The sequence below is a fragment of the Salvelinus sp. IW2-2015 genome, linkage group LG28 (genome assembly GCF_002910315.2).
Source record: "Salvelinus sp. IW2-2015 linkage group LG28, ASM291031v2, whole genome shotgun sequence".
Classification (NCBI taxonomy): domain Eukaryota; kingdom Metazoa; phylum Chordata; class Actinopteri; order Salmoniformes; family Salmonidae; genus Salvelinus; species Salvelinus sp. IW2-2015.
In genome coordinates, this window is record NC_036868.1 from 11,921,768 (window position 1) to 11,945,401 (window position 23,634).

The window sequence follows — 23,634 nt, forward strand, 5'->3', positions numbered from 1 at the left end:
TGTTATATTGCTCAGATCAGAAATGTTTATCATCAATAAGCCAGAGGCAAGGAATAGCGTTCGTGAACATGGGATTAGGATATTGAAATACTCAAAGACTAGCCCATTCTTATAAACCTGATGGGTTTGGTCAGCCTGACTCACAGTTATACTACGTGCTTGTAGTAACACTTATACACCAATCAGACTTCCATGCAACAATTTCATAATTTCACTTAATCTCTCTCTTCCTCTAAAGTGGGTTGACCTTTTGACATCCCACCCCCTCCTCATGTTAATGTCAGCACAAAAGATGTGCTTGAACTCCCAATCTAAACATGTGAACTATCACAAACACATTTTGTAGAGTCATTCAACCCTCTCTGACGTATTTTCTACAGAAAGTTTGTTTCTTACTGGATTTTTGTGTCAGTACTTTAAATTATTGTACACAGCTGAGATTCTCCATGAGCAAACTCATCTGTTAAAGTAAGGCATCTTTGGAAAGTCTCAAAGGAGATATCAACACAAACATAGAGATGAATAGTAGCCTACCCCTCCAGGTAGGGACCAAATGCCATGGATCGTGTTTGATATCATCCCTGAATCCACCATGACCTTTTGGATTTACCGTCATTTGATTGCTTCACAAGGATGAGGCGTTGGGTGGTGACTGACCAATGATGACATATTTGGGGGGGGGGCAGTCATGAGTTTCTGCCTTCCTTGGTTTAAACATCTTTAAAGAGGAATGAACGACGTGCAAGTTGTCAGAGAGTATGGGGCTGGATGGGGTTGACCTGATGATTCAAACTGATGTCAAACTATAAGAGGGGAGAGTTCAATTCATTAAGAGAGAATTCCCCACAGTAGAGAAGAACTGGTGTGGGGAGATTGTGCTCACCTCTGAGGTAAGAAAGCTGCTTTATATACTCAACATTTCAGCAAACTACCATGTAATTTAGTTTACGCTGCAGCAAAACGTGTTACATAGAACATTGGCTGACTACTGCTCTATCTTCATAGAGTATACAGATGTATGATCTTAATTTGACCTGTGTTTTCACAGCAAAACAATCCTGCAGCAAAGGGATTTTAACGTTTAGTCCATAATGTTGCTTGATCAGTGGTTAGGCTATTAGCTGTCCAAAAGTAGGCTACATGAAAAGCTCTGTTAATAGAACCTTGTGTTAGCGTGGTTAGTTACTGCACCTTGTGTCAGTGGATTTATGTCAATCACAAAGCTTATCTGCATATCTCAGCAACAACAGAGCGATCAAACTAAGATTCATATGTAGTAGATACAGTACTAACAACACTAATCATGTTTTATCTCCTATTATCCAATCTTTCTTCGAACATTTAGCCACACCTGAAAAATGGGGGACTGGTCCTTTCTTGCTTCCTTGTTGGACAAAGTACAATCCCACTCTACAGTTGTCGGGAAGGTTTGGCTGACAGTCCTGTTTGTGTTCAGACTGTTGGTTCTGGTTGCAGGGATAGAAAAAGTATGGGGGGATGAGCAATCACGTCTGGTCTGTAACACACTGTCACCAGGTTGTAAGAATCTGTGCTACGACCGGGCTTTCCCCATCTCCCACATCCGCTTCTGGGTCCTTCAGATCATCTTCGTCTCCGTCCCAACTCTGGTTTACCTGGCACACGTCATGCACGTCATCCACAAGGAGAATAAACTGAGAAGACAACAATCAAAAGGAAAGAATGGAATTGTGAAAGTGCCCAAATACACTGACGACAAGGGCAAAGTTCACATAAAGGGGACCTTGCTTGTCAGTTACATGTCAAATGTGTTATTTAAGATTCTATTTGAGGTTGGATTCATAGTGGGCCAGTATTACCTGTATGGCTTTGTATTGCCCAATAAGATTAAATGCAGTGGATACCCATGTAAGGGAGACCATGTAGAGTGCTTCATATCGCGGCCCACTGAGAAGACTATCTTTATCATCTTCATGCTGGTGATGGCCTGTGTGTCTCTGCTGCTCAATGTGGTGGAGATGTTCCACCTGATTGGATCAAAGGTTAGGCAGGGGCGTAACAGACAACCTCCTGCAGCTGAGAGGTATGCACTCCATGATAAACACAAGCAATTTGATAAAGAGTCATTCTGCTGAATATTCAGTTGAATCACTGTCTATCTTAATTTGTTTTCTCGTGTACAGTATGACGAGAGCCATTGACCTCACAATTATAACAAGAAATCCCGAATACAATACGTTGTTGTTTTTACCGCTGCTCTCTTACTCTGTTGTGTAAAATTGATTGAATGTACTGCCTATATGTTTAATATGCAGTAAAAACTGGGATGTTCTAACAAATTCTAAGACATTGCTGAGTTGTGACTAAAGTATCTCTGATGTCTGACGAGTACTAGAGGAGACTAGATGCATAGGCTACTACTGACAACCAAATTGGTTCTTTTTGTGCGTTTTTTGTTTGGGATATGAATCATCAAATAGTGCTGTGCATTTGATAAGGACGTGCCTTTTCAAAAAATACAACAAATCAAATCAAAGTTGATTTGTTGCATACACAGATTAGCTTGTCTGGATCCATGCAGTCATATATCAAGCATCAAATTTGAGTTCACTGAGTTTTATAATGTTACATAATTTCTCTTCACATATGCAGCTGTAGACTGACACATTTTTGTAGCAAAAATGTAGCAAAAATGTAGCAAAAGCAAACTTTCACTGATTGGTACATAGATGATTAACGTTTGAAAATGTCACCTCATCGAAATCTAACTGATGAAGTACTTATAATTGCATCTCCTACAATTCAACCATAATTGACTCAATATTATTGTACATTCCTGCAGATACAGTGTGTAGACTACAGCCACTGGGCACAGACATCAATTCAACGTAATTGAATTGAAATGACGTGGAGATTCAACCAGTGTGTGCCCAGTGGACAGCCTCATTGTACACATATTTGTTATGGTCAATTACCATGACAAGTTTGTTTGACCTCTTGACCCATGAAGACTATGCTGTGTATACGTTTTATGTTTTGGTCTGAGTCAATTAAATCACTGATATAATATACAGTACACATCAAGTCCTGTTTTGCTGCACAATTTACTTTTTTATATATGATGTACATATAGAGAAAAAACATCTCACCAGTCCCCTGTTTATATTATTTCTCATCTTTCCTCATCTTATAACATAAAATACACTCAAGTCAACCCTCACATTTCTTTTATTTTTACAAAAACATAAATAAATTACAAAATCAAATTGACATATTCACATGATGAAGATACAAATATTTTCTGAAACAATTTTTTGTGTCACTTTAGGACAGTGTGGGTTCAATAACCAAAACAATGTATGATGAATCACATTATATCAAGGTCCACACCTCATTAGAGAAAGACCCTGCGGTGACTAGCTCACTGAGGAGTGACAACAAGACTGCTGAAAACTAGGTTGCTCCTAGTGCACATCATGAACAAATAAAAGACAATGAAGCAAAGCTCAAAGCATCAGTCCTGCTACACCTACTGTATTGTATTAACCCTTACTTGTATCAACTGTTCCTAGGCCATCAGTGAAAATAAGAATTTGTTCTTAACTGACTTGCCTAGTTAAATAAAGGTAAAATTTAAATTAATAAACTTACGGAATCAAGCCAAGCCTAACAATAATCTTAAAGGTCCAATGCAGCTGTTTTTATCTCGTTATCAAATCATTTCAATGAAGTACCTTACTGTGATTGTTTTCAATGTAAATGGTCAAAAAGAAACAAAAATAACTTCTTAGCAAAGAGCAATTTCTCAAACAATAATTTTGCTTGGACTGTCTGGGCATGGTCTGAGTAGGGAGGGAAAAACTGAAAATTAGCTGTTATTGTCAGCGACGTTTGGAACTCTCTTTCTTATTGGTCTATTTAACTAATTACCGCATGGTGATGTCACTGTGGAAGGTCAAAACTCCATCCAAACTCCAATTTCAGGCAGCCATTTCAAACAGCTCTTACAATGAAAGGGCATTATCATCATTCTCACAAGTTCACTGCATTAGTCAAACCTCATAATGTGAAAATACATACAGTATAAAACACAGGTAAATCCAATTTTTGACTTTACTGGGCCTTTAAGACCCTGCATTATTGTAGGGCTGACAGTTTCAGTGGCATTCTTCCTCTGTATATCAACAGAAATGTCAATAGTGTTTACAATAGTTGATTGGTGATCAGTGACTTCAGGCTGTGCTGTGACCAGTTGCATGAAGACTCATCTTCTCGTTCTGCATCATACTGCCTCCATCCAGACAGCTGTGGATTGCGATGGCTGGAACTGCTTTGGCTCGTCTTCTTGAGCCAGAACCACACTTGGAGCAGATCAGATAGAATATCTCCACCACATTCAGCAGCAGAGATGCGCACGCCACCACCAGCATGAAGATGATGAAGATGGTCTTCTCTGTTGGTCGTGACATGAAGCATTCTACAGTGAACGGACAGGGAGCTCTGCTGCATTCAATCTTGGGGTCCAGCACAAACCCATACAAGTAATATTGACCCACTATAAATGCTATCTCCAGCAAAATCCTGAAGAAGATATTGACCATGTAACTGGCCAGCAAGTCACCTTTGATTTTGACATGACCCTTCTCATCAGAATACTTAGGCATTTTCCCCATCTCATTGCCTGCCTGACTTAGCCGTTGCCTCAGTTTGTTCTCCTTGTGGATGACGTGCATGACATGTCCCAGATACACCAACGTTGGGGTGGAGATGAAGATGATCTGAAGGACCCAGAAGCGGATGTGGGAGATGGGGAAGGCGTGGTCGTAGCACACGTTCTTACAGCCGGGCTGTTTGGTATTGCATATCATATTAGACTGCTCATCGCTCCACACCTTCTCTGCCCCGGCACCCAGGACCATGATCCTAAAGATAAACAGGACGGTCATCCAAACTTTACCCACGACCGTGGAGTGTGACTGCACCTTGTCCAGCAGTGATGACAGGAATCCCCACTCTCCCATGTTTGCGGATTGTTCTGGTTGGAAAGAAATATGAACATAGGAATGATAAATGTGATGCTGATGTTTGGGAAAACAAATGTACAAGTTGAGTTACAATATTTGCAACATTCTGATAAATGATGAAAAATCTATGATAAAATGAAATGACTAAATATCAAATGACTAAAGCAGAATCACACACAGTAAGTAGCTCAACAGAGAACAGTCTGTGTTGTGGAGATAAGAACACAAGCTGTGTATGTGATAGTAAGGTTATTTCCTAGAGCCAAGTGAGCTATAAAACATATCGCATAACAGGAGACATATCCCATGCTGTCTGTTATCAACCAGATTGTTGTTTTTTTGTCAAAATCTAATATGTCATCTTTCAGCATCTAACATTGGAATTCAGTATTTCGGGAGCAAAATACACCGAGTGTACAAAACATTAGGAACACCTTCCTAATATTGAGTTGCACCCCCTTTTGCCCTTAGAACAGCCTCAGTTCGTTGGGGCATGGACTCTAGAAGGTGTCGAAAGCATTCCACAGGAATGCTGGCCCATGTCGACATCAATGCTTCCCACAGTTGTGTCAAGTTGGCTGGATGTCCTTTGGGTGGTGGACCATTCTTGATACACACGGGAAACTTTTGAATGTGAAAAACCCTGCAGCGCTGCTGTTCTTGACACACTCAAACCGGTGCACCTGGCACCTACTACTATGCCCCATTCAAAGGCACTTACATCTTTTGTTTTTCCATTAACTCGCTGAATAGCAAACATACACAATCCATGTCTCAATTGGTCAAGGCTTAAAAACCCTTCATTAACCTGTCTCCTCCCCTTCATCTACACTGATCGAAGTGCATTTAACAAGTGACGTCAATAAAGGATCATAGCTTTCACCTGGATTCACCTGGTCAGTTTATGTCATGGGAAGAGCAGGTGTTCCTAATGTTTTGTACACTCAGTATATATCACTTATTAATACCTACAGTATGTATTCTATTTCCATGTGATAACATTTTGTTACAAATTCTATTAATTTAGTTTTATGATATGCCCAAAAACATTGGGAAAGTGAGTAAATGTGATATTTTTTCCATGCTGTAAGCCTCACGGGGCTCTTATGAGGTCAGTATACCAGTATAGGTGGTCTGTGTGTTTAGTCTGCATCAATGATTTACTTGCTTCAAGTAAACGGCACGAGGATATCAAAGTAAAATGTCCCAAATACCACAAAATCAATATTTAAATAAAAACTATTACACTTGTTTCAGATAATAATTTGTAGGTTATGTTTCACTTAGGTTGTCCATCTTAGAATGGTTCAAGCTTATCAATAAATCATTTTGGTTTTGATGATATTAGATTTTCATTCTTATGTCTATTCATGTTAGATGAAAACAATGCAATTATTCATAATTATAGGCAACATAAAAAAGAAGTAGAAAGATAAGTAAAACAAATGCTTTACCTTTAAAGAGACCGTTTCTGGACAGAACACAACAGCCACCAGCTGTAGAGACAAATGATCAAATTCTACGTAGTAGCCTACAATCGTCTACCTATTAAGTTGCACAATTTGCTTGTTGTGCAAGGTGGCACGTTGTGCATGACATCTTGAAATGAGAAGTCTGCTGTTTAGAATTTGGCTGTACCTGGGGTGATTGTGAAGGTTAATAATTGGCAACACAATGATAAAGTTATTTATTACAATTGAATCAGTAATAACCATGAAAGAGCATTGTAGTCTAAGCCATGTTCTGTGCTAAGGATTTCTAATTGAAAATGTGGGTGGTCCAGGTAGGTAGAAGGTAATATGAGGTCATGAAATCTGAAATCAATTTTTTTAAATATAATATACTCTCTCAGAATATGTGCCTGGGTTGGTACTGTAGTTAATCCAGTTCTGGCAAAACAAGGATATTTTTGTTATATTATACCTGTAAGCCCCTTTATTGTGAGGGGTTGGGAGACATACCACTCGTCTATGCCTCTTTATTGTGATGGGTTGGAGGACGGGCGCTCCTTATTTTCAAATGATGCTATAGACATATTTTCATACTCTCACTTCTAGAACATTTTGTCTGGATTGGTAGTTTGACAAAGTTCTGGTAAAAAAGGAGAGTTTATTTACAAGCCCCTTTATTTTAGCGTTTGGAGACCAGATGTCTTATGTTCAGTGATGTTAATTTGATAGACATATTTCCATAAATGGTGTCCTAAGATAATCAACTATTTCCTAATGTGTGTTATTTTGCTATGTTTCAGTCATTTTATTGGTGGGTTTTCAGTCTCTCATTTTCATTCAGGCACCATTGATACAAATAAAACACTACTAACTTTGGCACTATGTTTTAATTATTCTTTTTTTAATACACTTGTATATCTTGACACATTTATTGTATCACATGATAGAAAATATCTCAACTGTAGGCATTCAAGTGTGAGTTTACAACTCAATTCAAGACCCCAGCTGGTAGTTGCCATAACTTAAGGACAATTTTTGAAACTTAATACACACTACTAGTGCACTGTGCCTAAAACAAATAAAAATAAGAAGACAAAAAAGGTAGTGTATTCATTCAGATTTTCAACAATACAAGAGATTAAGATACATTCAAGGCAAATTAACATTCAAATGTTTTAGTGGTTGTCACCCAGCAAATGTTTCTCTTCCTTAGCTCTATCCAGACTACCCCCTAAACTCTGGCCACTCTCAAACTCCAGATTCATCTTGTTCTGTCTCAGGGCGTCCATTTCAGTATCTACGTGACCAGACCACCCAGGATGAGGGAGGGTGGCTGGGTTCGCTGTTGAGGTAGTGTGATACCTGCGGCCTTTGGAGCAACCACATCTTAATCTTGTACAAAGCAGATAGAACACTTCAATCACATTCAGAGCCAGAGACACACAGGCCACCACCAGCATGAAGATGATGAAGATGGTCTTCTCTGTAGGACGGGACATGTAGCATTCGACAGTGAAGGGGCAGGGAGATCTTGAGCAGGGGAACATGGGGACCATGACAAACCCATACAGGTAGTATTGACCCACGATGAACGTGATCTCTATAATGATCTTAAAGAACAGCTGGGTCATGTAACTGCCCAGCAAATTCCCCTTAATTTTTATCTTCCCTGCTTCGTTGCTGTATTTGGGCTTCTTCAATGTGCCATTGTCAACTTGGCTCTGCAGTATGGCTCTCAGTTTGTTCTCCTGGCTGATGACATGCATGGCATGGCCCAGATATAGAAGAGTTGGGGTGGAGACAAAGATGATCTGCATGACCCAGAAGCGGATGTGTGAGATGGGGAAGATATGGTCGTAGCACACATTCTCACAACCAGGTTGTTGCGTATTGCATATGAAACCAGACTGTTCATCGCCCCACACGCTCTCCGCTCCGGCACCCAAGACCATGATTCTGAACAGGAACAGGACACTCATCCATATCTTTCCGATGACTGTTGAGTGAGACTGCACCTTGTCCAGTAGCTTGGAAAGAAAACCCCAGTCCCCCATGTTTGCTGATGTTCAATGGCTTTCTAGAGTAAAGAAGAAGACATGAAACAAGTTACTGTCTATGAATATGAGGGCAGAATGGGCACGAGGGGCTCAGTACACAAGGGCCATCTTATCAATGAGTCAAGTTTTCAATGTTTTTCACTCAGTTTTCAGCCTTAATCATTAATCTGACTATTGGGAAACGCACACAATAGCCTCAAGCCAAGTGCCTAAAACTGATATCCCTTCAATCGCTTTAATTGACCTTTAATAAGAAAATGATTGTTACAAAACATTGTCTTCTAATTCCGTGTGTATCCAAAAATTATTAAAACCAAAAATAAATCAAATGTAAGCAGTTTGTCAAATGTAGAGAAACCACTGATTGACAGTCTATTTGATAGTAAATGTATAGTATTAAATGTAAACGTAAACATTCTGAGATAAAATGTTGGTATAACTTTGGAATCAATTATATTTAAACATTTGATGATAATGCCTGTTATTCAGTAAACTCCAAAGACAATATTTACAGTGGAATCCTTATATCAAACATTAGAACAAATTGAACTACTGTTCTGTTCATTTTTCATTAAATGTAAAAAGAAAATGTTGCCTCTTACCTTGTCCTGACCCTATGGAGACTGTGGCCAACTGATGTTAACATAAGTTGGACCTTGAGATTTTAGGGCTGGTGGTAAGGATTGTGTAACCCATCTGCAGGTTCACAGTCACAGTCATCATAGGGAAATTGGATTTTAAAAGTTAACCCTTGGGACTGACTGGAAGGTTCCGCGTAATGATTGACAGATAGATTCCAACAACAGATTAAACAGGAACACATCTGTTTTTATATTGCATTGAATTAATAACACAGAGCTCAGAGTTGTTCATGAAATCGGCATCATGGAGACAGACATTCTGAGACTCATTTATAATAACAAAAGAGGAATCAAACCAAACACAATGATACCAGCCAGAATAGATTCCTTATAAAAGAGTAATTTATTAAATCAAGATTATTATATATATATTATATATTATATATGAATTACATTACATCAACTCAAACAAGCAATGTCACAACCAATAATACAAATCCCAAAGAAATATACACATTTATATTATTTATCTGTGGCACAAGCTCAAAGACATCCTCTATTCGATGATTTTTTTTTTTTTAAATGCCAGGCATTTTGTCAGGCACACAAATAAGGTAATTTTATACATATGGTTTTAGCCTGGCACCAGACTTATTGGGTCAACATACACGCAGGTTGTGTGAAAAAGGAATGTGTACAGAAGCTGCCAGGTAAAATATAGACCTCCTCCATATTAGCAATGTTGTCCTCAGAAGCCACACTTTTCATCACCCCACTGCCCAGCTTCCTCCCATGCAGCTCCAACTCCAGATTGACACAGTTCTGGATCATCTGGTCCCTGTTCTCAAAGGCCTTTCTCTTCAGGACAGGGGTGACCAGGGTCACCGTGTAGTCCTGCTTCCTGTCCACACTCTTTGACCGATTTGACCAACAAGTAGAAGAGCTCGTTGAACATGAACCAGATGAAGACAGTCTCTTCTCTGTGGGTCTAGACTGAAAGCAGTCCACCTGGTGAGGGCTGGGGAAGCGGCTGCAGACAAAGCGAGCCTGGAGGGTGAATCCATACAGGTGGTATTGACCCACAAAGAACCCCAGATCTAACCGGATCTTCACCAATATGTGCACTACATAACAGAAGGCCATGCAGGTTAATCATCTCATTGACGTTGCTGTACTTGGGGACTGTGTAGCCCTTCTTCAGGAAGTTATTGGCCTTCTCATACTGTACTTGTTTATTCATCTCGCACTTTGTCCAGCAGCCGGCCCAGCAAGTCCCATTAACCCATTTCGATAGTCCAGTTGGACAGTTTACTGTGAAAAAATAATATATATACAGTTGTAGTCGGAAGTTTACATACACCTTAGCCAAATACATTTAAACTCAGTTTTTCACAAATCCTGACATTTAATCCTAGTACAAATTCCCTGTCTTAGGTCAGTTAGGATCACCACTTTATTTTAATGTGAAATGTCAGAATAATAGTAGACAGAAGGATTTATTTCAGCATTTATTTATTTCATCACATTCCCAGTGGGTCAGAAGTTTACATACGCTCAATTAGTATTTGGTAGCATTGCCTTTAAATTGTTTAACTTGGGTCAAATGTTTCGGGTAGCCTTCCACAAGCTTCCCACAATAAGTTGGGTGAATTTTGGCCCATTCCTCCTGACAGAGCTGGTGCAACTGAGTCAGGTTTGTAGGCCTCCTTGCTCGCGCACGCTTTTTCAGTTCTGCCCACACACTACAGGATTGAGGTCAGGGCTTTGTGATGGCCACTCCAATACCTTGACTTTGTTGTCCTTGAGGCCATTTTGCCACAACTTTGGAAGAATGCTTGGGGTCATTGTCCATTTGGAAGACCCATTTGTGACCAAGCTTCTACTTCCTGACTGATGTCTTGAGATGTTGCTTCAATATATTCACATACTTTTCCTGCCTCATGATGCCATCTATTTTGTGAAGTGCACCAGTCCCTCCTGCAGCAAAGCACCCCCACAACATGATGCTGCCACCCCCGTGCTTCACGGTTGGGATGGTGTTCTTTGGCTTGTAAGCCTCCCTCTTTTTCCTCCAAACATAACGATGGTCATTATGGCCAAATAGTTATATTTTTGTTTCATCAGACCAGAGGACATTTCTCCAACAAGTATGATCTTTGTCCCCATGTGCAGTTGCAAACTGTAGTCTGGCTTTTTTATGGTGGTTTTGGAGCAGTGACTTCTTCCTTGCTGAGCGGCCTTTCAGGTTATGTTGATATTGGACTCGTTTTACTGTGGATATAGATACTTTGTACCCGTTTCCTCCAGCATCTTCACAAGGTCCTTTGCTGTTGTTCTGAGATTGATTTGCACTTTTCACACCAAAGTACGTTCTTCTCTAGGAGACAGAACGCATCTCCTTCCTGAGCGGTATGATGGCTGCGTGGTCCCATGGTGTTTATATTTGTGTACTATTGTTTGTACAGATGAATGTGGTACCTTCAGGCGTTTGGAAATTGCTCCCAATGATGATCCAGACATGTGGAGGTCTACAATTTTTTTTCTGAGGTCTTGGCTGATTTCTTTTGATTTTCCCATGATGTCAAGCAAAGAGGCACTGAGTTTGAAGGGAGGCCTTGAAGTACATCCACAGGTACACCTCCAATTGACTCAAATGATGTCAATTAGCCTATCAGAAGCTTCTGAAGCCATGATATCATTTTCTGGAATTTTCCAAGCTGTTTAAAGGCACAGCCAACTTAGTGTATGTAAACTTCTGACCCACTGGAATTGTGATACAGTAAATTATAAGTGAAATAATCTGTCTGTAAACAATTGTTGGAAAAATTACTTGTGTCAAGCACAAAGTAGATGTCCTAACCGACTTGCCAAAACTATAGTTTTTTAACAAGAAATTTGTGGAGTGGTTGAAAAATGAGTTTTAATGACTCCAACCTAAGTGTATGTAAACTTCCGACTTCAACGGTATATATTTATCACCTGGGGGGATTATCAGTTATGACAAGAACTGTATAAGATATTACATTTTTGAAGCAAAGTTTTAGAGAATGAATAGATCTCTTAACAGCATTAATTAATATGTACTAATTGAAATGTACCAATGAGCGCCCAGTCAAGGATCCTCTTTATCTGTTCATTTGGACCAGTGAGTACATTGATACGTGAAGGCCCATGAGGCCCAGATATCAATAGCCATTCCAATAACAGAGCTTTCCAATCTGGTGGGAACCAAGGACCTGACCTTGTTCAATCTTTAAACATTGATTGTTTAATTCAGAAGGCACAAGAAGACATGAAGATTATTTTTCCTACCTTTTCATTACAGTCAGTTTGCTGAGCCACTATTTCCTTCAGGAACATTTATTGAATACATACTCAAAATTAAATCTTTGCCTATCAAAGTTTTCTTTAGGAAAAACCTCCCACTGCAGATAGTAGTCTACTTTTCATCAAGGCTGTATGCATAGTCTATTGGTAAACTGGTATGGTCACATAATGTTATAATTATCTGTTATAATTATCTAATTATTATCTAATTATCTAATTATCTATTACTTTTTGTCAACGTCAGCAATCCCATCCATCCTTACAAAGCAGGTGATAGATCTCTAATGTAAAGCTCATTTGATTAACCTCACTGTCTAGGCATTATGATTGTCGAATACCAACAACTAACCAGAGGCAATTAACCATTACATCTCACTTTCTAATGTCATGAGTGCAATTTTCACAAATCTGGTATTTGATCATGTAATTATCATAAGTGAATTTTCAACTTACCAAGGGACTTGCCTGAAGAAAGGTCCGAGCTCAGTCTCTCAGGATGGTGATGTCAGGGTGAAGACGAGAACCTTCTCAACCTTCCCCTCTTATGGACGAGGCACCATCCAAACCACAACAAAGACTACATATCCCACCTCTTAGGCATGACACCATTCAATGACCTGTGGTAGTGCTGTGGCCCAAGATGAAACCTTAAAGTGATCATTTAGGTTCCTATGATATCTAGTGTACAGCTATACCAAACATAGAGGCAGGGTATGTCAATATTCAAGAAATTAAGTTTGACAAATTATTTAAAAGTCAGAGACACTGCCAACCCGCAACAAGATTTATTTGTCTATAGATCAAGTATTGATTTTCATACACAACATGCATTTTATGTGTCTAATGATTAGACATGTTGTAATTTCTTTGTCAATAGTTACTTTCTAATTGTTCCATCAATTGTTTTGTTTTTAACAGCAGACTTTGCTTCACATGTTATTGTGAAGATTACAAACAATGTCTGACCTAATTTTTCCGAAAGAATATGTCAACAGTGTTGGTCCTTCTAAGTGTAAATGATTTACTAAACTATCTTGTCTTTGTTGACAAAAACAGATTTTTGTTCAAAAATGAAATCCTCATAAAGTACATCAACAAATAATTATTTAGTAAGGATTATCTTTATTGAGCTACATTTTGTATTGTGCTATGCATAACATATGCATATTCACCAAGCATAAACCAGATGGAAAGTCATTCACAAGCACACAACTTATTTCTGCAATCATATCACCAATAATTAGAATCCCAGCACCATCAGTAAATAAAAAATAACTCATTTCAAAATGTATTCTCGAGTATACTGTAAATTGTTGTCAAAACAACTGGCTTTACATAGGACCACCAGTTGAACACCTCAAAGACCACAGTTCCTCAAAGAGACATCTCAAATCACTGCAAAAAAGATCTCCATCACCTCACATATCTGTGCATTTCAGAGACGTCAGCAACATAATTTGGGACCTACACTCCTGAAGATTATTTAGTATTACATTCACTGAATAAATATAGATTTTTAAGATACAATTATTACGCACACTCATTCACACATTAGTGTAATATCATCTGTTTGATGCCTGTATTAGCTAGGCATAACTTTGTTGTCATGAGTTCAGTGACTGGAGTTCAGTTTTCTGTATGAAGGAGACCTTTCAGCATGAGATTGTGAGCATACATGACCGAAAAACCCAAATCCATTCTGGCATTGACTGCACAAGTCCAAACTAGAAAAGATAACACAAACAAGGGTCATGGTTAGCCTATAGTTTAAAATGGACTATGGACTACTAAATGTCTATCTGTCACCCCTTCCAAACACCATTTTAATCATCACTGATCTGTGAACCTGCAGTTTATGGGGACAATAGCCTGTGGTCCTGTGTGAGATGCCCAGGGTGGAAATGGCATGACAGGCATAAACATCTGACTGTGGTACTAGCGAGCCACCTGCTGATGCTCCATGGGGCGCCACTTCGAAAGGTACCAGACTTTGCACAAAGATTCCCTGAGGGCCATATTCATGGTGCAGAGCACCGGAAAAGTTATCAAGGTAAGCCTGAGAAAAAAATAAAAGAATCACAGGCATTTATTAAAACGAATCAGTAGGATGACAAGATCACAATGCATTTAACAACATGTACGTCAAGGATAATCAGTGTGTGTGTGTGTGTGTGTGAGTAGTATCTGACCGTAGAACGTGAGAGAGCTTTGCTTGGAGAGGGTCTATAACATGCCCCAGAAGAGATGTTCACCACTGCTCCCCGTTTCCTCTCTACCATGCCAAGTAGAACCAGGCGTGTCATCAGTGTGGTGACAGCAATGTGTGTTGGAGTACGTCCCACAACTGGTCTTCAGGCAGGCCAGTCAAGTTTGGTGAGTTGCCAAGGCAGTCACTCACACAGTTAACCAGAAAGCCTATATTTTTGTCCCCTCAAGGCGTCTTTGACAGGCTTGCAACCTGTGTCGCTCTGACTGAAGTTAGCCACAAGCACCATTGTATCCACTCCAGGAGTTTCAGAGATGGCCTTGGCTGTGTCACTGACACTGTACCTTACCATAAATGACACCCCATTCACCAAAACGGTGGCCAAGGCGAGTGCTTTGCGTCAGTCGAGGAAGGAAATGCACCCTGACCAAGCTGTAGCAGTCCCGCACCTTTGCTGGCTGTACACAGAGCACCCATAACAGCTAGGGTTTCCACAAATGAAGTGCATGACCGAGCAATTTCTCTGTACAAAAGCTCAAAACTGTCAACACCAGCCATAGCAGTCACAGGTTGGTAATTAGCTAAACTGAAGCAAGCTACAAACAATGTTTCCTAATCTTAGCCAATCTGTACTACTTGGCTAAGGTTTTCCCGATTATATACTTTACTTGATACTTATAGCTTAAAGTTAAATTGTGCATAGTATTTTGTAATCTAGCTACACAGCAGTTCTGACAGGCGCAATATTGAGCTAGTTTGCCAAAGATGGTCGTTTACCATGCTTAACGGGGTGGCTCTCCCATAGACACCAATGCAATAGCAGTTGGGTCTAGTGTACTTAATTCATTGACTTTCATTGTACCAGAAAAAAACTGTGAGTGTTGTGTCTCGCTTCCTCTTCTGTCTCTGGTTTGGCCAGAGTTTCTAAACCCAGAGGCGCAACATTGCAAGCTTTGTGGGAATGCTTGAGATATAGACCAACAGACCAGGCCTGGGCTTCGGGTTTGAGAAGTCAATTTTATGTATTTATTTAATTTAACTAGTTAAGAACAAATTCTTATTTACAATGAAGGCCTACCATGACCAAACCCTAACCCAGACAACGCTGGGCCAATTGTGTTCCGCCCTATGCGACCCCTAATCATGACCAGTTGTGATACAGGGCCACTAACCAGGGCCTGTAGTGACACCTCTAGCACCCAGATGCACCACTCTGGAGCCCAAATGAGAGTCTAACATTATTCCATAGTTGTTCATTTTCTCGAAATCAAAAATTTGTGCCACTGTCTTAAGTAGTTAAACGTTATTACAACAACCTCATGAAAGTGACAAACAGATACGTTGTCATTTTCGTCACAAACAACGTTATATCGAAGGAGCGCCTTTGATTTGACGGCTTGCATTTGGGCAGTTCGACGCGAGATGACCATTAGACCCGATGACGTGTTTCTACGTATGAGTTTAGCTAGCCAACGCCTTCATGGCCTCGCCTACACGTACGGTAGGAAATTTCGATTAGAGAAGCAGTTTAAGACTGGCCCTTTTTTAACCTGTCTTCATAACAGTTCTGTCTTTGATTTGGCTTTTGACAGACGTTCCTTTCCCGGAAAAGAGTGTAAACATGGGGGACCACGTGACATCTAACGGACAGTGATTTAAAGGCACAGGAAAAAGCATATTGCATGAACACTTTGGTTTGAAATAACAGGAGTAGCTGGAATTTATTGTATATCATAATTGTCAGTGTTAACAAACAAAAAAATATGGTGTTTGTTTGCACCCCTTTTCCAAAGTACTGTTACATGTGTCCATGTTTCTGCAGGAGGTTGGAAATTTTGCTAACTATACTGCATAACTATATTGGCGAAATGAGCAGTACGGTATGGAAGTCGTACACTGTTTATTACAATGTGATACATTTGCAATGGTTTTGCGAAAATGTTTAACCAAGGTCTGTCATGCAAAGGACTTTATCTCCTTACCTTCGTTGCTAGCAAGCTAACGTTAGCTACCATGTCAACAAACATAACGTCAACTAGCTCCAGTAACGTTACATGGCAAGACAATGCATGCCCAGGTTTTAATACAATGGCATCGCTTGTCTAGCTATATTTGTTATATTTGTTTTCTTCTTAAAACTGCACTGTTGGTTAAGGGCTTGTAAGTAAGTATTTCACTGTAAGGTCTACTACACCTGTTGTATTCGGCTCATGTGACACATTCCATTTGATTCGATTTTAGTTGTTACATTAAAGTAGCACTGTAGCTAGCGAGCAAACTGAGTTTCCACTGGATAATCTCCATTCTGTGGATATTTCTGATGAGAAGAGTGAATCCACATTAGGACCATGTCTCAGATCTCAGCTGAGGATGAGTCTGAACTTCAGTCTGTTGAGGCAACTGCTAAAAAGCATCAAGACAGAATCTCAGGTGCATCTACCAATTGAATGTGCAGAGGAAATATTGCTTAATCTGGAGGAGATGGACAAGAACTTCCATAAGTATGCAGAATTTAATACCTTCTCATTTGCTACAATCAAATCTGTAGTAAATTATATCCATTATTATCTAACGCTTGTTTAATACCCGTCTCTTTTTCAGTTATGAATTTGTTAAGTACCTGCGGCAGTATGTGGAAAGCTCTCTGGGAGCAGTTATCGAGGAGGAGACAGAGAGATGTAACAGAGGAGAGGGACATGCTGTTGGGTCCGGTCAGGACACCTTGGTTCATGCTGTTACAAGGAGGACTAGAGAATCTGGAGAGTATGTATGGTGTCTCTATAAAGCATTCTCAGTGAAGACTTCTCACAAGTGACTTTTGATTAACTTTATCCTTTACTATATTCCCAACATGGCTCGTCACTTACTTCACAGAATATGCCATTGTTAGGGAGTCTAAAGCTTATGCGCTTGTGTGCTTCACAATGAATACAATCTTGAAGCAGTAGCAGCAAGGTAAGAATCTGTTGTTCTGCCCCTGAGCAAGGCAGTTAACCCACTGTTCCCGGCACCAAAGACGTGGAAGTGGATTATTGCAGCCCCCCGCACACCTCTGATTCAGAGGGGTTGGGTTAAATGCAGAAGACACATTTCAGTTGAATGCATTCAGTTCTACAACTAACAAGGTATCCCCCTTTCCCTTAGTGTAGACTAGATCTTTCATTGTATTTACCTGTCTCATTTACTTTGTGTAAAATTTCATCAGGTAACAATAATGTAAATTCCTGCGCCAAAGCCTGCAATCTTATCCTCCATCGGATACGTTTCGTGATAAGTGCCTAAATGTCCTTTTATCTACTGTACTTTGTTTCTGTGTTTATTAATACATGTGTATAGATGACCTAATGTATAATAACTGTTACCAATAATGTAGATAATGTAATGTACATGACGCGAAAGGAGCCACTGTACCATGTCTGACTATGTTTGTTGCTCTACCTGAGTGGTCCACATTGTGGTAAAAAATAAATCTGTAATATGTGTTGTAAATTATTGTATCATTGTGGAATGACACTTAAATACATTTCTAACCTCTACAGTGTAATTTATAGATACAAGCAAATGATGCAGAACCTGAAGAACACAATGATGGTAGTTGTTGAACCATTGATGAATACATTTGAAGAGGACCAACTGAGAAGGGAGGAGCTGCACAGGGAGAGCCAACATCATCAGTCAAACAGCCATTACACAGACAACTGAGCCGACAGTGATTCTTGCTTCAATCAGGTAATACCATGTTAAAGAAGTAGCCTACAAGTTACTCTTGCAAAGTGAGGATCCACCCAACTATCCATTGAATGGCTTTTTATACACTACCGGACCAGTATCATTATACCGTATAAACATATATTTTGTTGATCTGGATAAGTAATACTATTATACTTGTAAATCATTACATTATATGCTTTAGTTGTTTGTGTTGCCTCTGAGTTGAGTTTGCAATCAGTGTAAGTTATGCTGTCTAATTATAACTCACGAGCACAAAAAAGTGAATGTACAGTAAATACACATTAACTACAGTTGCAAATGTTTCCTTAGGGTTAAGTATTTATCAAACAATAGCAGCTGCAAGTACTTGCTGAAAGGTTGGACCATAGTAGGCCTAAAGAGTTAAAAGGATTTCAATATGATTTCTATTCTGTATAATTTGCTAGATTATTACTAGATTGGTAAAAATGTTATTAATTGCATCCAATGTTGTGTGGTCTCTGAGAGTGACAGTGGTGTGCAAGTGCACTGGGAGGACATGCAGGGTCTGTGTGGTGCATAGCCCTCGGTCTGTGTGGTGCATAGCCCTCGGATGTGCTGAGCTGTGGGAGTTGGAGCAGCCTGCGTAGGAACCTCTCAGCTGCCCTTGCTGACCCAGACCCTGACCTCAGTGTAAGTCACTGAAAAATGCTCACACAAAAGTTAGCACTTATGAATGGAGATAACATGCTCTCAGCGAAATGCCTTTCTTATGTAACTTAGAAAGTAATATTAATGTACTACTCAAAGGAATGCAGTCATCCTGGTTTTGCTTATACAACAAAATGTTAAAAGGTAAAGAGCTGGACAGCTTAGTTTGGCAACTGAAGATGTCTGATAGATTAACTCAAAGTAAAATAGGCCATCTTCATACTGTATTAAACATTGGCAACAACGCTTGTAGGCATTCTTAGAGTAGACATTTAAAATCTCTGTCTTTATACTAGGTCTTTAAAACCCCTTAGAGTCGATTTCCTCACCCCGCGGAAATCGAATAAAAAAATCACCATAAAAATCTGTCTATTTAAGCTAAAGATATCTGTTTTTTTGCATTGGATCTACCGCATCCACCGATGTCGCACTTCCGCCGATGTCGCACTTCCGCCGATGTCTCACATTCCCGCCGATGTCGCACTTCCGCCGATGTCGCACTTCCGCCGATGTCGCACTTCCGCATCTGCGGTGAAAGGTTACAGAGCTAGGATGGTGTTTGTCAGACAATGAGACATCCCGAAAATCAGTCTTCTCACAAAATCGTCTGTAGCGTCCGAACAGTTTGGTTTACACGATAATATGGAAAGGTGAGACTCTCCCGAACAAATACATGTGGGTTGTTTTGCTCTAAGATGCCCACAGGCCTCACAAGACTTGTCTGACGGTCCCCCGGTACCATTTGAAAAAATGGATGGAAGTATGTATGGAGCCTGTTAAGTGCCAAAAATAAGGGTTTAAATACATGTAAAAAATGTTTCCTGATCTTTCTTATATCTCTCAGATATAGGACAGACACTTCAGAACAAACTTCCTTTTTTATAAAATTTTTGGGACTATCTGTTATTCCATGTAGTGAATCTGTTATTCAATGCGTTTGTATGGGCAAATAGCAGTAAGGCCGAATAAAATGTTCATCAAATACTTTTTTAAATAATATTTTTGATACTTCAAGGGGTCTTAAAATTCAAAATCAAATAGCAAAATTATCTTACGTATGACCTTCTTAAAACAATTCAATAAACCTTAGTAAAACCCCTTACCCCAGCTTAGACATGGCTTAGAATGTAATGGGCTAAATAGAATAGGATACTCTAATATGGGAATTCACCCCCTAGGGATTTTGTGTACTCTGTTTTGTAAACAACTTTCGTTTTTTATTGGTCTGATGAACATTTGTCACACAGTGAAATTGCAAAAATTCACACCTGCATGAGTCTTATAGTTTTGTTCATCCTCTATTCAGGATAAGGTCCTGTGCTTTTTTATCAAAAACATTCTCTTCTCCACTGAATGTAACGAGAGATCTACAACAGTCTAGGTAATTCATTAGTTTTCTCCTATATGTTTCTGAAATGTCTTGTTTCTTTTTCTATTCAAAGTCTGATGTGGATAATGATGTGAATAATGTATATTTTGCCTTCTGACAAATAGCTAAAAGTCTGGAGTCTGACTTCATGTACCTTAAACTGGGGCTCCCGAGTGGCGCAGTGGTCTAAGGCACTGCATCTGTGCTTGAGGCATAAACAAGAATTTGTTCTTAACTGACTTGCCTAGTTAAATAAAGGTAAAAATATAAATAAACTGAGCCTCCTGACTGGATTGGTTGGAATGATGTAAACAGACCGGACATTACCCGTCTTCTAAAACAAGAATGCACCGTCTGTAATGTGATACTTGCATGGCAGTTATACCCATATGAATATGATATAGTTTTTATTTACATTTATTTTACCACCAGATGAGACTAATGAATGATTTTCAGAAGGAAGTGACAATCTTTTTGATTCGCAACCCAGAAAAGTGAGATGTTCTATTTTACAGTATATTCCGTGATCAGCATTTGCAAAGTAATAGTTTAGTCTAAAATGTAATTTGGTATCTTCTTTGTCTCACTAGGTACATGGAGGAGATAATAGAGTACTTTCTCCCTCCTGTCCTTACACCCTGAACATGGCTTAGGCACACAAGTGTCAGAGAAAGCCTTGCACCTCATTGCCTTACTGGATATCAAAGCCACCTGGTTTAATAAGTGGATGGTGAGCACAATATTACCTTGCTTCTCTAAACATTACAAGACACCAACCCCCCCCGCCCATAAATGATGTCAGTCCTGTCTCTTCCAGCATGGTTACTACAGCAGGACCGTGGTCTACAGGCTTCTGGAGATGAAGTACAAGTCTCTGGTGAGTGAGTGATGACTAATCTTAATGGTTCTGTTCTGTGGCAGTGAGAGTGGACTGGAAATGAGGGTGGTGGTGAGATTGATGATGAGCTGATGATTGACCACTCCAGGAATCTCAAGGGTCTGTCTCTGATTCTCCTCCTTCGTGATTAGAAATGAGTTCCCAGTTTGATTAATATTAAATTCCTTGCCTTTATAGCTATTAAAACCTTGCCATACATGTAATGCTTGCCGTACAGTATGACATTGATGGACGATGAAGACATTACACTTGCTATTCATAGTTATATTCTGAGGTAGAGTTCTGGAAAATATATTAACTTAAAATGAATTAACTTAAAACAAAGTAATTTCCTGGTCTTCAGTTGTCTTTTTTTCAGTGTTTAAAACATCCCTTTGATGATTGTAATGAGTGCTGTTCTATCCCAGATTGTAGCAGCTCTTCAGCAGTGTATCTATTGAGTCCTGTGACCTATTCATAGACGAGACGGCTGAGGTCATCCACTCTATCGAGAACCAGCACATCAGTGAGTTCAACTTTAATCTACACAGGTATTTCTCTATTCTATTTCAATTACATTAAAACCAAGATTTACTGTAGCACAACACCAACAATTGACATGTAGGCCAATTTCATATCTAGTTGTTGGAGGTCAAAATGTCTATTTATTTCACCTGTTCTATATCCCTTGAGAACTTGATGCAGGCGCCAGAGGCCACCCCTCACAGCTTGCCTCCATCTCTCCCTATTGATCTAGTTCACACACCTCCTTATCCCACTCTGTGGTGTTTAGATGCTGAATAAGTCAAGTCTTGTTTAGGCGGACCGTATCAGGAGTTATCAGGCAGCCGCTGGTTTGTTTTCCTCTGTGGTCTTAGTCTGTCCTCCTCCTCTCCAGGCCCAATGGCTCCTCTACTATCTATCGCCAGAGTCGAGGAGTGCACTGATAGAGATGACCACTGTGTATACTGTATAGTCTGGGGAGGAGCTGCATAGTGTTGGTGGGGATGTAGGAAATCACTGACTGGTCAAGCTCAGGTAGTACAGGGCTCTTGAAAAGTCTTGAAAAGCCCAGATTGTCTATGACCATGCAATATGTATACATAATTTAGTCCACGATAAAACGAATGGTTTATGTGTGGACTAGATAGAGCTCACTATAATTTTGCTAAATAACTTGTGGTAGGCTATATCATTCTACGGGGTAATTAAGTAAAGGAGACTGGATTATGGAAATGCAGAAAGTATTTAAGAATCCCTTAGGTGTTTTGTCATTTGGTTAGGACGGAACATATTACTTATCCTACACCTGTATTCTAATTCAGACTAGCTTCTCTATTCTCTCCCATGCTAAATCCATTGAGACACTATTTTTCTCCATACATTGTTTCTCCTGAATACAGTACAAATGTCCACAGCCTCATGTATGATATGGAAGGCCTAGTGAAAAAGAGACGCTTAATACCTCTCTATGCTGTATAGTTCCCTTTTAAACATAGGTGTTATTCCCTCCCTGCCTGTCTCCTGAGCCCAGATAGCTGTGTTATCGTCAGAGAGGAGGGAGTATTTCTCCGGAACGTGCCTCGTGTTATCTGGCGTAGAGTGAGGTTGCGTTCTTGACCTTGCATTGGATGAGCACAGATAAACTGACCCCATTGTCAGTGATTGCACAAAGGCTTTTTTGTCCCTTAAAAAATTGTAACATATTGTACAAATTGGAATACGTAACATCAAACGCATTTTTTGTTTTATGTTTTGCAGGACGGAAGATATATACAAAATAGTTGACGTACACAACTGTACACAATTTTGAGCACTAGTTTTGGCTCGTTAGTGCTACTTTCAAAATGACTGGCTGAAATTATACAAAACCTTTGTAGTGTCAGCACTGCCCGTTGTGTGTTTTAATTGTTTTAGCATATGCTAAAAGATAGGTTTGTGAATAAATTGTATGAAATTACATCAGTATGCTATTTGTTACACATCAGTTTTACCTGATCAGATGTTAATTGGGTCTAGACAGCATTTTATATATTATGTTCCCACTGTTGTATTATCTTGTTTCTGTTCAGGCATTGCTAAAAGTACTCTACACAGCCAAAAAGCTGGAATACACTTATTTTGTTCACTCATTATGTGTGCTTGGAAGGCTTCTCATGTACATTAATGGGAGAAAGCTCTTTCCCATCAAAGTGGGGAAACGCAAAGGTATGAGCAGAAATAAAAAGTTTTTTTTAAACAGTTGTCTTATCATTTTAGATAGTTAGATAGTTATTTCACAGAAGTTACGTAGACCCCATCCTTGAGGTACAGCTGTTGCAATCCATTATTCTAGGTTGCCAGCCTAACTGTCTGATCAATT

General features: G+C 39.5%; 3 protein-coding genes and 3 pseudogenes across 3 annotated transcripts; 2 read left to right on the plus strand and 4 right to left on the minus strand.

The window, feature by feature from the left end:
- Window positions 1–1,358: 1,358 nt before the first annotated feature.
- On the plus strand, window positions 1,359–2,519 carry LOC111954425 (gap junction Cx32.2 protein-like). Its single transcript, XM_023974162.1, has one exon. The coding sequence runs from the start codon at window positions 1,359–1,361 to the stop codon at window positions 2,112–2,114; it is 756 nt and encodes a 251-aa protein (XP_023829930.1). The 3' UTR covers window positions 2,115–2,519.
- Window positions 2,520–3,189: 670 nt separating this feature from the next.
- Window positions 3,190–6,558, minus strand: LOC111954424 (gap junction Cx32.2 protein). Its single transcript, XM_023974161.2, has 2 exons — window positions 6,458–6,558; window positions 3,190–5,014 (listed from the first exon to the last, which is right to left on the minus strand). The coding sequence occupies exon 2, from the start codon at window positions 4,998–5,000 to the stop codon at window positions 4,212–4,214; it is 789 nt and encodes a 262-aa protein (XP_023829929.1). The 5' UTR covers window positions 5,001–5,014; window positions 6,458–6,558; the 3' UTR covers window positions 3,190–4,211.
- A 776-nt stretch (window positions 6,559–7,334) lies between these two features.
- On the minus strand, window positions 7,335–9,203 carry LOC111954423 (gap junction Cx32.2 protein). Its single transcript, XM_023974160.2, has 2 exons — window positions 9,114–9,203; window positions 7,335–8,531 (listed from the first exon to the last, which is right to left on the minus strand). The coding sequence occupies exon 2, from the start codon at window positions 8,506–8,508 to the stop codon at window positions 7,630–7,632; it is 879 nt and encodes a 292-aa protein (XP_023829928.1). The 5' UTR covers window positions 8,509–8,531; window positions 9,114–9,203; the 3' UTR covers window positions 7,335–7,629.
- A 540-nt stretch (window positions 9,204–9,743) lies between these two features.
- On the minus strand, window positions 9,744–10,332 carry LOC111954093 (gap junction Cx32.7 protein-like; annotated as a pseudogene).
- Window positions 10,333–13,527: 3,195 nt separating this feature from the next.
- LOC111954391 (inactive hydroxysteroid dehydrogenase-like protein 1) lies at window positions 13,528–15,993 on the minus strand (annotated as a pseudogene).
- A 980-nt stretch (window positions 15,994–16,973) lies between these two features.
- The window catches only part of LOC111954094 (protein broad-minded-like), a 34,082-nt pseudogene continuing 27,421 nt past the window's right edge, over window positions 16,974–23,634 (plus strand).